At 37.7% G+C, this 13,964-nt stretch overlaps 1 protein-coding gene across 1 annotated transcript in view; it reads right to left on the reverse strand.

The window, feature by feature from the left end:
* ATP10A (ATPase phospholipid transporting 10A (putative)) overlaps window positions 1-13,964 on the reverse strand; it is a 62,221-nt gene that overhangs the window by 12,892 nt on the left and 35,365 nt on the right. The window contains exons 4-12 of the mRNA XM_053455169.1: window positions 12,353-12,459; window positions 12,133-12,264; window positions 10,046-10,176; window positions 8,460-8,712; window positions 5,607-5,824; window positions 5,085-5,279; window positions 4,075-4,627; window positions 2,277-2,380; window positions 1,508-1,634 (exon numbers count right to left, since the gene is read on the reverse strand). Coding sequence (XP_053311144.1) covers window positions 1,508-1,634; window positions 2,277-2,380; window positions 4,075-4,627; window positions 5,085-5,279; window positions 5,607-5,824; window positions 8,460-8,712; window positions 10,046-10,176; window positions 12,133-12,264; window positions 12,353-12,459 — 1,820 coding nt within the window. The remainder of the gene's footprint in view (window positions 1-1,507; window positions 1,635-2,276; window positions 2,381-4,074; window positions 4,628-5,084; window positions 5,280-5,606; window positions 5,825-8,459; window positions 8,713-10,045; window positions 10,177-12,132; window positions 12,265-12,352; window positions 12,460-13,964) is intronic.

Raw genomic sequence — 13,964 nt, forward strand, 5'->3', positions numbered from 1 at the left:
ATTTTACTGATCAAACATTCTCATGTGAAAAAAATGGCACTTGTAGAAGATAAATTTACTATAGGCTGCTATGTATTAGAGGAATATTTAGTATTTATATACGCAAAACTAAAGAAAGAATGTCCTTCTCTGTTTAAGATGGAACTGACGCTTCTCTAGTCAAGTGGTCTATAGCTACCCGCTCTGTCTTGCAGGAAGAAAAGGTTCCCAAAGAAAGGCCTCATACAGACCTTGGATGTATAATACGCCAAACATACAAATTCTAAGACATCAGTGGAAAACATTTGATATAACCCACTTCCCATCCTGATGTTAAAGACGTGTATCTGCAAGTTGATAAGGTATACAAGGTCTGCAGATAATATCAGGAAAAATCAAGCTTTAGACATTAAAGAGGCAAACACACACCCAACTGGAGAAGCCCCGGTACCATGGACATTTCCAGGAAGCTATTAACAACTCAAACGATCCTCATTCCTAATGAGTACTCCAGCACAAACTAATTGCGCATTCACCTTGTGGGGTTAAATTACAGATACAGTGTTCCAGAGGACAAGGCGCCAGACATGCTAAACCATAAATGGTACTTTTTACTTTAAGCGTACAAACGTAAATCAGTCCAAGAGTCCACCCTCACATTCCTTTTTTTACAGCAGATACAGTTCCTACTAGCAACCGCCTCCGTTACTGTATACATTATCCTTATTTATGGATCTGTGATTAAAATCTTTTATCAACCAATAACGGCTACTGAGATCTGCCTGGCGGTCTACAAAATCATTGCAAAAGAAACCGGATGACCAACATAAACAAGCGCTGGGGAGGGGGTTCTGCGAGCCAAGGCTGGCTAGAACGGCACACTCAGACTGCACATCTTCTAATCATTTCATGCAAATCTGAAGCGTTTTCAGATGTTTGTCTACATTATTCTCACTCCTCCTTCCTCTTTAAGCTACATTTTCCACATCAGCCGATAAATGTAATTAAGCATATTTTAATTATTTCCAGGAAAGGAGCAAAGACAATAAAAGACAATCGTGTTGCTTGGGGGCAAATGTAATTGCCAATTCTTCCTTCGAGAAGGACTACCCACCAGTGAGTGTGATTAAATTCTCTTCTATTGAAATGAAGAAAGAGTGGGACTTAGAATTCCCAAGACTCATTTGCTACGGCTATATATTGCGGAAAATCAAAAATAAGTCTGGGTTAAGTTACACAACCCTGTAAGGATTCCAAGAACACGCATTCTTACACTGAAGTAATTAGCACATTTTGACCAATATTGCTTGGTTGCTTCGGGAAAAAAAGGCAAGATGCCTAGTTTACAGTTAATAAACTCTGCAATTCTTCAAGGGCATTTCACACCGTTAACGATACTAAGTATATATATCCACGTCCTTCACAGTACCAAAGGGGACAGTAACACATTACTAAGGCCTCTGGCACGCAAAGGATTAAAGAACAAACAAATGATTTTCTAGCGTGAAAGCAAGATTAATAAACCTACCAAGCAAGTGTAGATTGGTCTCCAGGCGAACTGCAGATTGAAACAGTAGCTCTTCACGATTCTCTAGCGAGGATTCTGCTTGTAAATGAAATTTTAACCAACATGCATATTCCTCCTTGCCGAGAACCTGCATAAGAAAGTAATTTAAAATGTGCATTATTTATGCGTAATAATCTCTTATGGTAAACTCTAGATTGATAACGCATACAGTTTTGTATGCTGGTCCTTAAATATATCAGAATTTCATTTTTATATATCAGTGTACTGAATAAAAGGTATAAAAATATATGTAGAACGAATCAAGATGTTGGTTACTGCTGTGTGAAGCTTTTGGGTGTCAGATATACGTCTGCAATTCCATATTAACTAAAACATTTCACTCTAGTGAGCTTTTTCTCTGAGAAGGGACGAGTTGACTACATAATTTATAGCTAAACGGGTGAGCTGGTATGTTTCACTGCAACTTAGTTTACAATACGCACCATATGGGTAGCAAGTAGTGATATTAATCAGTATTGAGAGTTCAAGGAGTGTACAGATTTTCTCTGTTACTTTAGGAATGTAAAAACACCCCTTCAATCAGGGCATTACTAATTCCAAAGAGCAATTACTTTAAAAACGGCTGTCCGGCACCAATCTGTTTATTACGCCTCTGTCCACTCGTATTAATGAGAAATGAAACAATGAACTTGGCCGCGCAGTAAATAGAATAGCATTTTTTTTTCAATTTATATTTAGACCATATGAATAAAACGTCACAGGGGCTTACTCGTTTAGCTATACATAAGGTCCGCAGTCCATCAATTGCATAGTAGTTCAGATAATGTTGCGTTTTCGCTTGAATTTTTCTTTGGTGTTTTCCTATAGAGCTGTCTAAAAAAATAAAAATAAAAACATTAATACAACAAAAATGCATATTTGTGCTTATTGTACAATCTACATTAGAATAATTAAAAAAAACCACTGTGATATCTGTGTCATAAATACAAGCAGGCCTTAAAACTGGAGAGGTGCTTATGCTCCCTATATAAGCTTATCCAGACATCCAACCCTGAGTACAATAGGAAACCGGTGCATGTTTCTGATCCAGGAATGTTTTTTCCTAGAAATATACTTAGCAATTGTTGGATCATGTTAGAGGAATCCTACACCTGGCACCATCCCCTAGTTGTTTTTCTTACATTTTTTAAAAACTCCTGAACTAATCCCAGAGATTCGCAACTGCAAGATTGATCATGCCTTAAAAGTAAAGATAATATAAAAAAGGGCACTGCAATTCATAGTTCTCGTAGTTCAGAGAACAAAGCCGCAAAACAACTTAAAAGACGACTATGGAGAGGCTGTAAAAACTGGAAGGGTTTCAGCATGATAAATGTTCTGACACTAAGCAGCGAGTGAAATGTTCAAATCTCTACAGCCAACATCAACTTGCCAAATGGAATGGGGAAAGCCAGCGAGCAGCAATTTAACCTCTGATACATAGTTCTGGGAAGCATGCTCTACGGGGTAACCCATATATTTACCTAAATATTACAGATCGGGGGATAAAAGTTACACAAGTGAATAAAAATGCAAACATTCAAAGCAACTTTTGAAAGGAGAAAGACTGTTGTTTAGAAATGTGTAAATGTGAAACTGAGGTCAGGAACCGATACTAAAGTTTTGTTAGTATCATTCTCAATAGAAGTTTTTTTTTCACGTTGCAATATAGTTATTACCGCCATATTACAGAACATTTGGCAAACTCAATTCAATTTAACTTTAGACTATTGGACAATGGCAGGTTTTATTGTATGGCAGTTCATTCCAGTCTACAACGCGACAGCTTTCCCTAATTATATAGAAAAATACAATCAGATAGAAACTTTATTTTTGTTTTATTTTTTATCTTTAAAACATTACAATTTCCTGTAACAATGCATTCAAACAAAAGCTAGATTACATTTTGCTGTTTTGAAGGTAATCACAAAGTCGCTGCTACAAAAGGACAGGAGTTGACATTGATGACTATGGCACTTCTCACGTAACACTTGATTTTCAATAACGGTTTAAAATGGGAAGGTTACCATTTACGCAGTACTGTGCAGTCACTCTTCTAAGGTTATAAACTAAACTTATAAAAACTTTTTTTTGGGGGGTTCATGTGACCTTAGAGTATTGGATGTGCTTTCATTCTGGCATGGTGATCGTTTCAGCCTGGTACTTTGATGTTGTTATGCATGTTTTTATATCTTCGCAGTATAGATAACCAACAGCGGGCCCGCTATAAAAATCTAGGCTTGTCTTAGGAGCCTGATGTTGGTGCTGCCAACTAGAAAGGGGGCATGGTTTTAGTGTACTGTATGTTTGAGGTCAAATTCTGTATGTGTGGTGGGTAACAGTAATCAGGATCGCTGACCTTCAAGCTCATTTTGACAGTGGAAGGGAGGTTTACAGGAGGATGCCAGAGTAAACACTAAGTAGAGTATACTTAAGTGAATAGTATAAATATATATCAGTAGTGTTTGAAGAATGATTGAAATGATGTAAAATAATAATGATAAAAAATAATGCAAAGTAATCATTACCTTTGGAACATGGCTGAACAAGATCCAAGATGACGGAATCCGCCCCTTTTGTGTAAACAACTATTTCATCTGTGAGAGGGTGTCTGACCACCACGGACATTCTTTTTCTGATGGAATCAAAGCCCAGGGTGTGTAACAGTTCAAAATTCAACCTCCCCAAGTGTGGCAGTTCTACGGTCACTTGGTCAGACAATCTACCAACCAGAGAACAATTATATGCCCTGGCTGCGTATACAAGAGCAGCTTCATCGGGAGACTCTGCTTCATAACGTAATTCTCCTTCTTGCCCTTCTGATGCCATGCCAGCCTTAGAAGCCAGTCCGTTAAAACCCCTCTGCGGAGAGCCGGACAGGTTTCCTTCCAACTTGACAAAATTGCCGTCAATCGAACTAGAAGACAGCACGCCAGATCCAAACCTTTGCATGGATTTACTTGTTGAAAGACTAGATGAACTGCTGCTGTTGGAGCCAGATGTCAAACGGCTTGGAGTAAATCTACGGATGAAATCCTCTATTGTCTTGACAGGAGATTTCAGCTCGAATCTGACTCTCACCTACAAGACGTGAAGATTACAGGAACAAGGTGAAAATATATTTAAGCAGAAATGGTATATTCCACGGGCTACAACTCTTGGTCTCAGAAGACGTTAGCATTAATCCATATTTATCTCAAAAATAGTATGCCTATTTACGTTAGCAACATGTGTGCTCTTATCTTAGATACTCTATACTTCAGGAGATATTTTTTTTTTCCCACATCAATACAACATCAACTTCTCTTCCAATGTCTGGAAGCACCCTTGCCTACATGCAATAAATATGTATAATTATTGTATATTCATTAAACAAGAGCAACAATAAAGATAATATGACTTCATGAAACGTCATTAGTGCTCCCCAAACAGCCTGCTATAAGTTCCTGTAAAATGTTGGATAATGGATAATACAAAAACAAGTGTCAAGAACAGGGCTAAAGGACACAAAGCAAAGCCTCGATACTGCTCACTCTACCTTTTGTCGTGGTTGGTTTGGAGACGTAACGACCACAGTATTGCAAATTGTCAAAGCAACAAAAAAGTCAAAGATATCCAGCAGCTCAGGTGTGAGTTGAGACAATAGCTGTCCGTGATTTTTCACAGTTTTCAAAGCTTTTGCACAATCGTTGACCTTTTCTAGGAGTTTTGGGTCAGGGGTAATATCTTTTTCCTTGCAAAAAGAAACAAAAATAAAAAACATTTGCAAATATCCTCACTTACAGTCTAGCAATAACTGCAACCCACGTGGAGGAGGCAATAAAACACTACAGTTTTCGTGAAAAAGACAGATTTCATTACATTGTTATTATGCACATTAACCATTTCTGCTGCACCAAGTTAATTGCACAAGAAAAGAATATTAAAAGAATATACAGTACTGTTTATCTATTCTAACAGTTTCGGTAACTTTTTTCTTTACAACAAGATATCTGTCAATAATAACAGATATATATATATATATCTGCTGCGTTTATGGAAGTCGGCTTGTGTAACTAACCATAGGGCTACTGAAAGCTGTATGCTTAGACAGGATACTGGCCCTCATTGCCTCGGCTCTGCTGCCCGTGCGTCGGTGAGTTTTGGTACTATGACTCCGGTGGACAGCTTTAACACTGTGATGGCTGCCACTGCTGTCCCGGCGGGGCAAGGTAGCAGCTTTTGGTCCATTTTGATCATCTTCAGAGTCTACCTCTTGATACATCGCAAGACGCTTTGCTAAATTGAAGACACCGTGTGTTAGCAACCCATTTAAAGCCATTATTTAAAGCTGTTTTTATTATATATAAAACGGTCTGTTGCTTATGGTTATGGCATTCCGTGTCATGAGTAGATTGCGAGTAAACTCAACCTACACACATAAATATTTGTACATTTCAAGTCGATACTGTCAGAGTTCAGTGATAATAATGTAGCATATACGTATAATAAACTGCCCTTAATAAAACATGTGTACAAAATAACAAACCATGACACGCAACAAATCAGCTAGATTTAGCAGCGCGATTACACAGCTGCGAAGATATGATATATATATCTATCTATCTATTACACACACACACATATACATACACATACAAATAGCTAACTTTCAATATGATGTATTTTAAGTTAACAAAAAGGGACACTCCAGCAAACATATGTACTTTGAAGCTGAATTAAATGAACATTTTCCCCTTTGCAGATGCATGGAGGTATTTAGCAGAATCCCCCACCATGCATTTGCTCTCTTTCACCCCCCCCCCCCCCCAGCTCCTTGGCTTGCAGAAGATGCTTTCGGCCAACCATCTCCAGCTTGCCGGCGTGCTAAAAAAAAAAATGTTACCTACAAAAGGTTAGAGGGATTTTTTTTTTTTTTTTGCATTTTGGCATGAGTTAGTTGATTTTTAAAAACTCACTTTTAATAGCTTCTGTATTCTCGCACATTTCAGATTAATTAGGCTGAGTGCAATAGGAAGAGATTCACTTCCTTTTGATTTATATTGTTTTGCTAAACTACACCAAATGGCTGTGTTTGGTAGGGATCCAAGTTGTTATGTAATGCACTGCTTGTTATGCACTGTTTTACCCATCGTACAGTGCTGCAGAATACGATAACGCCATACAAATCACTAAATAATATTAACAATCTGCCAATACATCACGTGTATTACAGAACAATACAGTATGTTTGCTATATGCAACAGTAAAAGAGACGGTTGGTGAACGCGCAAAATGTTAAGCCAAACGCAAACTAATGGAAGCTCCTTGGCTTCTAGAATGTCTCCAACTCTGTCTCTGTGCATATTTATTGTTTTACATAGCGCCATCCAATTCCGTAGCGCTGTACAATGGGTGGACAAGACACAGCAAAGTAGTATGTAAAATAACCATTTGACTTAGAGACAACAGGTGAGGAGGGCATATTATTATATTATATTATATCTGTTATTACAATATCTCATACATATACATATATATATATATATATATATATATATATATATATATATATACATATATATTGGTTTATCCTTCATAGCAGCGAAGAAACTCCAGATTAATGCAAGTTAGTGGGACATCTCCGAGGCTACAGTAGAACAAATGTGTAATAAATACATTCGTAGTTAACCCGTTGTATGAGCCGCGCACGGAGAGTTAAAAATGCCACTCTCAAAACACAGATGGACTACAAATTAGAATGCCCCCCACCCATGTAATGCTTGTTCCTTGCTTTGTCCTGTTGCCAGCCTATTTATTGCTGCAGTGGCAATTTCTAATAATAATACTCTGCAAGCACAGCCCCATCCTGGCAAGCGAAGGCTGAAGCAGATGCCCATCTCATGGGGCACTGGAAAACCAACAGCTGAAACATTATTTTCACAGATGGCATTGTTTTCTTCATATCTGGGCCGCTCAGGTAGCTTACTATGCATTTGTCCTGCGATTGCATCCCTAATGTGAATGGATAAAAATAATGTATTTGTTCTACCTGCTGTAAAGCTTCTATCGTACATTTGTATTATGTCTCTTGTAATCCTATGAACCAGCAATTTTAAAGTGAAGTTGCAGTACTAAGGCACTCTCTCAGTCTCTATCCATTAACTATTTTGCTCTGCACGATGACGTACGTCGGAATAACAGTTCTACGAGTGAAGTTACAAAAAATTCCCTTTCACAGCACGTGTTAATCAAAGCTTGCCTTTAGACATATAGCTGTTTCTCTATAAACATCGGACCAAAAGAGACAAAGAAAATGATTATATATATCTAACATTAAGCCATAATGGACTATTTCACCTATAGATTAAGGATTAATCTATTAATGAATGTTGATTTTTGACCAGACTACACATGCTGTGGTTGGACTTTGGAAAGATTCATACCATATTCCATTTAATAAGACTGGTTTTGATATCCATAAGCTTGATTTACTGGACTGAAAATAAATCGATGTTTTTTATTCATCTCATCGTTTCAGGATTGGGACATCTGCAAACACTTTGGGATTTCAAGCCATTGTCATTTATACAGTTATGTTTGAAACAAAAAGCCTTTACAAACTAGTGTCAGCTGTACCCTCATGTAGTACTGTGTTTATGCCAGAAACAAAAATGGAGTCTTTAAGATTTAGGGGTCAGATCCCTCACCTAAAACGTGTGCGCAGTTAGATTGTAGGCGAGTTCATACATTGAAGTCCATATGATAGCTGGAGTGTCCCTTTAAATTATAATGCACTGAATCCTGGCTCCATAAATCAGAACTCAAATATTTTAAATATTTTGGGAAGTATAAATTACTAGTAAGTATTTTAAGATGACATTAGTTTACTCTCTCTGTCCGTCCCAAAATGGAAATCTAGTGAGAAACTCACCGTTGGCATCGTGGGAATACTCCACACCAGAGACTGTGCATCTTCGGAAAACCATTTTATTTTCAGTAAGTGTTCCAGTTTTGTCAGAAAACACATATTGTATCTGTCCTAGGTCTTCAGTAATATTCAGTGCCCGGCACTGTAGCTGGGAGTCCGTTTCTTCATCGTACAGGTCTTTGTCTTGATGAATAAAGTACACTTGGCAGATTTTAACAATTTCAATGGAAACATATAGGGAAACCGGAATGAGCACCTAACATTTGAGTAAGAATAAGCCGAGTTAGTGAATACACTAAAAGCACTTAGACAACATATCAGCGATGATCGAGAAATGCATGTAAAAATACTGTCACAGAGAGTTTTAATAACGGACAAAAAGAAGGGCTACATTTAAGCCAATAAAAAATACAGTACTGTGCAGAAGTTTTAGGAAGGTGTAGAATGCTTTAAAAAATAAATCTAAGTCAATATTTTATGTGACACCCTTTACTTTCAGAGAAACATCAATTCTTCTAAATATACTTGAACAAAGTCATGGATTTTGTTGGCATATAGTTAGGTATAATGGTTTAATCATACACTCAACAGGTGCTAATGATCAATTTGATATGTAGGTTTAAACACAATTATTAACTGAAAAAGAAATAGCCTTGTAGGTGGAATAAAACTGAGCAACAGCCAAACTCACTAACAAGTTGAGGTTGCTGAAGATGTCAAAAGTCATACACACCATGGCAAGTCTGACCACAGCAACAAGACACACAGTAGTTATACTGCATCAGCAAGGCTTCTCACAGGCAGAAACTTCATGGAAGACATGGGTCTCCAGATGCTCTGTCCAAGCACTTTTGAAGAGGCACAAACAAACAGGCAATGTGGAGGAAACAAGCTTACTTCCCTTCACAATCAGAAGATGTCCAGCAGTGCCATCAGCCCGGCATTGGCAGAAACCAGATCCTGGCACAGCCATCCACTGTCCGGAGAAATCTGGTCACAAGTGGTCTTCATTGAAGACTTGTGAACAAAAACCCATACCTTTGGCATGGAAACAAGTCCAAGGGACTCAAATGTTCACTAACACATAGAAACTAGAGTGCAGAGAAAGTTCACCTAGAATTGATGCCATTTTAAAGGCAAAGGTTGGTTAAATATTGATCTGATTTACATTATTTACCTGTTCACTCACTTTTGCATTTTGTTTAAAAAAAATTAGCATGCCTACTTTTGAAAGCATTCTTGCTTTTCACACCTGCCTAAAACTTTTGCACAGTACATACATATGCAACAGGAAAGATACTAAAACAAAAGTTATTTTTACTAGGACTTTAATCAGCACAATGTTACCAAAGAACATTTATATCCTCTTAAAAATACATGAATAACAGTGGGAGCTAGACAACTGTTTTAATTGGTAGATCATCCAATTTAACTTCGTTGTACTTGAGTATAAGTCCCTAATGCAACTAAATAACGGGAAAATAATTGAGACTTTGATGATTAACATAACATGCCAGCTATAGAAACTACAGGAAAAGTAAGAAATAGTAAGTGGTTGCCGAGAATATTTTTTTATTAAATTTCTATACCTGTAAAACAATTATCATGGTGAAAAATAAATAGACAGCAGAAAGTACTGGACTGACATAGTTTCCATCTGGCCCCAATACGTCAAACACTGGTCTCTTTTCTCCATACTGCCAAACCCAGAGACCATGACCTACAAAAGAAATCACATGTGTTAAAATGACAGCATTTAACAAAAGATAAAAGCTCGCTCTAATGCCTTCCTGGCTGCAAAAGTGCTTTCCATGTAAAGAATTCCAATAAATATTTTTTTTTTTTTACCTGGCATACATGATAACCAAATAAATGTGCTATATCTAAAAACATGGCCAGAAGGCATCAGGACAGAGTAGCACATCCTTTGTTTTTTTGCAGAAGTTGGGAGATAAAGCTGACAAGACAGCCTGGACTCTCCCCTGTCAGCATGAGCCAGCTTCACTGGCATTCTGTCTCAGAAGTAGAGAGCCAGGAGGGTCCGTCCAGACCCTAACGAGATACCTGATCATTGCCTCAAACAGCGATCAGTAACAGAGCTACATAGCTATCTGTACATAACTACTGCTTAGTGTTGTAAGGGAGCCTTTTGTCACTGCAAAACATAAGAAAAAACTCTCTGGAGTATTAATTTACTCTATATTATTATTATTATTAATTATCTTTTATTTATTTAGCGCCAACAATCAATGCAGCGTTTAATACAATACATGTATTCAAGGGGTACGACAAGATGAGAATTGACAGACTAAGACAAACCAATACATAAACATAAGGCATAGGGAAAGGGTGAGAGGTAGTGTGGTGGTTGTATCAATGATAAAGAAGTTCTAGCAGCTAAGATGGTCTGCTTCTCTGAAGAAGTGGGTTTTTAGATGTTTCTTGAATGTCGGGAGGGAGGGTGAATGCTGAAGGTTCCTTGGGAGTAGATTCCAGAGATATGGGGCAGCCAGAGTAAAGTCTTGTAGACGGGAAAAGGAAGAGGTGAGGAGGAGAGCCTTAACCCATGGGAAGAACGTAGGGATTGAGTAGGAGAGTATTTGCTTATGAGGGCATAACGGAGGAGCAGTATTATGGAGGGCCTTATATGTTAGTATCAGGGTTTTAAATTTAATTCTAAAGGTAATTGGGAGCCAGTGTATACTATTATATACACACACATATACATACACACTATATGGACAAAAGTATTGGGACCTGCCCATTACACCAGAGACTTATGACATTGCATTCTAAATATGAAGTTGGTCCCCCCCCCTTCGCAGCTATAACAGCTTCCATTCTTCTGGAAAGGCTTTCCACAAGATTTTGGAGTGTTTTTTGTGAGAATTTTTGCCCATTCATCCAGTAGAGCATTTGTGAGGTCAGGCACTGAAGTTGGACGAGAAGGCCTGGCTTGCAATCTATTACATATTAATGTCCGTGTATTTAGAATGCATTGTAATAAAAGTCCCTGTTGGTGAAATGGTCAGGTGTCCCAATACTTTTGACCATATAGTTAGAGTGTGAATATGTATGTTACATATATAATTTGTGTTACTGATCGCTGTTTGGGGCAATGACCACGAAAAAAGGAAATAAGGTAATTAAGGGGTTATGCATCATTACTTGCTAAATTTGCAATTTACATTTTATTATAAAACTAACATTTTCCTTTTAAATCTCAATAAAATGACTTGGCTTTGCTAAACACATACATGGGGCTTGAAGAAAAACAAAAAGATCATAAATAGATGATGTGGCAATGGGCTTTTTAAATAAATGGACTTATCACTTTGTATTACACACCCAGAAGCAATTTACTCACACATAGATAAAATACACGTGCAAACAAACACTCTATGCTTGCAAAATCACGTAATGTAGAAACAAGTGCAATTATATATTGTCATTAATTGACAAAGCACATGCATGCTCAGGAAAGTGACAATAACAGAGAACAGACTCAGCACTTCATTAAAACCGTCACACCATTACTGAATCATTGCCAAGCGAAGAGAAAGTGAAGAAAGAAGAAATCTTATAAATCTTGTAATGAGGATAACATCATACAGTACGGATTACAAATGTCAGACGAACAGATCCAAAGAAGGCTTGTATCTAGAAGATTTCTTACCAATGGCCGAAAAGAGGCACATAACTAGGAGTATAAGCACACACCAAAAGACATCCGTGTTCATCTGCCTCTCAAGCTTGCTACGTTTGTAGCGAGGTCCATTGTTGTTTAACAAAGCTTTGGTCTCATGGCCTAGAATGGGGAGATAAGAAAACATAAGATCTAGAACTCAAGAAACTCATTAACTAACTAAGGCCGATATATAATGGGACCTACGTACCTGCATATATAACAATTCCAGAAACAACCTCTGTGTTTCGAAGAGTACACCCTCGTAACAAGAGATTTTCTTTATAAAGTCCAGCCTTTTTCCCATTTTTGTGAACACTGGAAAACAAAAAGCGTGGCGGAAATAAGTAAAAGGTATTTTAGCACACGTGGATCACACATAGCACAGCAAAGAGAAATGAATGCTGAAAGTAAAAGGGGAAAATAAAGTAAGTAGATCAAGTAGACAAGCAGGAGCTTTGGTCTTAATTTATTCTCTTCTCGGAATCTGAAGCACAATAAAAATGTACAAATGTCAAAACTATCCCGAGACACAGTGATCATATAAGCCGCTATCATTCTCTGTCATTTCCACTTAACGCATGAACAGGAATATAGGCTCCCTGGTCAGGTCATGGGTAAGCAGATATTTGTGCTGCATAAGCAGAAAAAGATAAGTCTAGCGTATCACTGTCAATAAACGCAGCGTTAACTACATCCAGTCTGGGATCATTACCATTTATACTGGTCCCTTAGCACTACCAGTAGATGGAAACTCAGCAACTGATCTCCATTAGCTGTGGTCTACCTGATAAGTCAGAAATAGTACTCTGACCTAGGTTTATCTAAACAGATCTGGGTATTGAGACATACATCAGGGACCTTTGGGAAAAGTGTGCAAAGATATCATTATTGCTCTGCGACACAACCAATATAAAGAGGAAACCTAATAAATTAAAACCCAAAGGGGCCTTGACACCTATAAACAGTCTTGTGTTGCGTTAGCATTTTATTTTGACAGAAGACCAAAGGTCTAGTAGCTACACTCAGTTTATCGACGACAATTTCTATTTAAGTGGTGTTTGATTTTAAAAAAAATCTTTATGTAAAGGCTTAGGTCTCTTCGTTAAATGTTCCTACTTATTGAACGAGAGTTAATTATTTATAGCAAGACCCTTCCTTGTTTGCTTCTTGTCAATGCTAATTGCTTGCACTGGAGAAGATAAACAAGTGCACTTACTGGACTTCACTGCCGTTTGTCAGTATTAATATTATAATGGAACGTGAATTAAAAACAATTTCTCCAATTACAAGCATGAAAGGCAAAAAGCAGTGAGTGTGTTATTAACAAGAATTAGGTCACAGGCACACAGATTGTATGGCTGTGGGAAGACACAACGCAGCACATCCACTAAAGCACTAGACTCCCGTGGAAGCTGGAAGAAGCTTGCCATAAGCAAACCGCTCTCAAATCTGTAACAATGGAAACATGCATTTCCAAAACTACTTTTAAGACCTAAAGAGGATTTCACCTCTAATATTCTTGGGCATTAAACATTTTTGCCTTTGCAAAAGTGAGTAATATATTACCGGATAGCTATGTCTTCCTGACTCCTTATAGGTAAGGAAAAGTGGACAGAGTTAGCCCCCTTTCCAGATGTAGCCCTTGCCACAGCCACTTTTGTCAGCTCCTATCACAGAAACAGTCTGTAGTAGATGAACAAAACCAGACTTTTCTGTTTGGCCCTCAAACAAATATTTGGGGTAAAAAAAAAACCTTTGAATCTATCAAGTTTAATAAAATACCACCATACAATGACAAACTTGCAGCCATTTAACCTTAT

The sequence above is a fragment of the Spea bombifrons genome, chromosome 2, assembly GCF_027358695.1.
Source record: "Spea bombifrons isolate aSpeBom1 chromosome 2, aSpeBom1.2.pri, whole genome shotgun sequence".
Lineage (NCBI taxonomy): Eukaryota > Metazoa > Chordata > Amphibia > Anura > Pelobatidae > Spea > Spea bombifrons.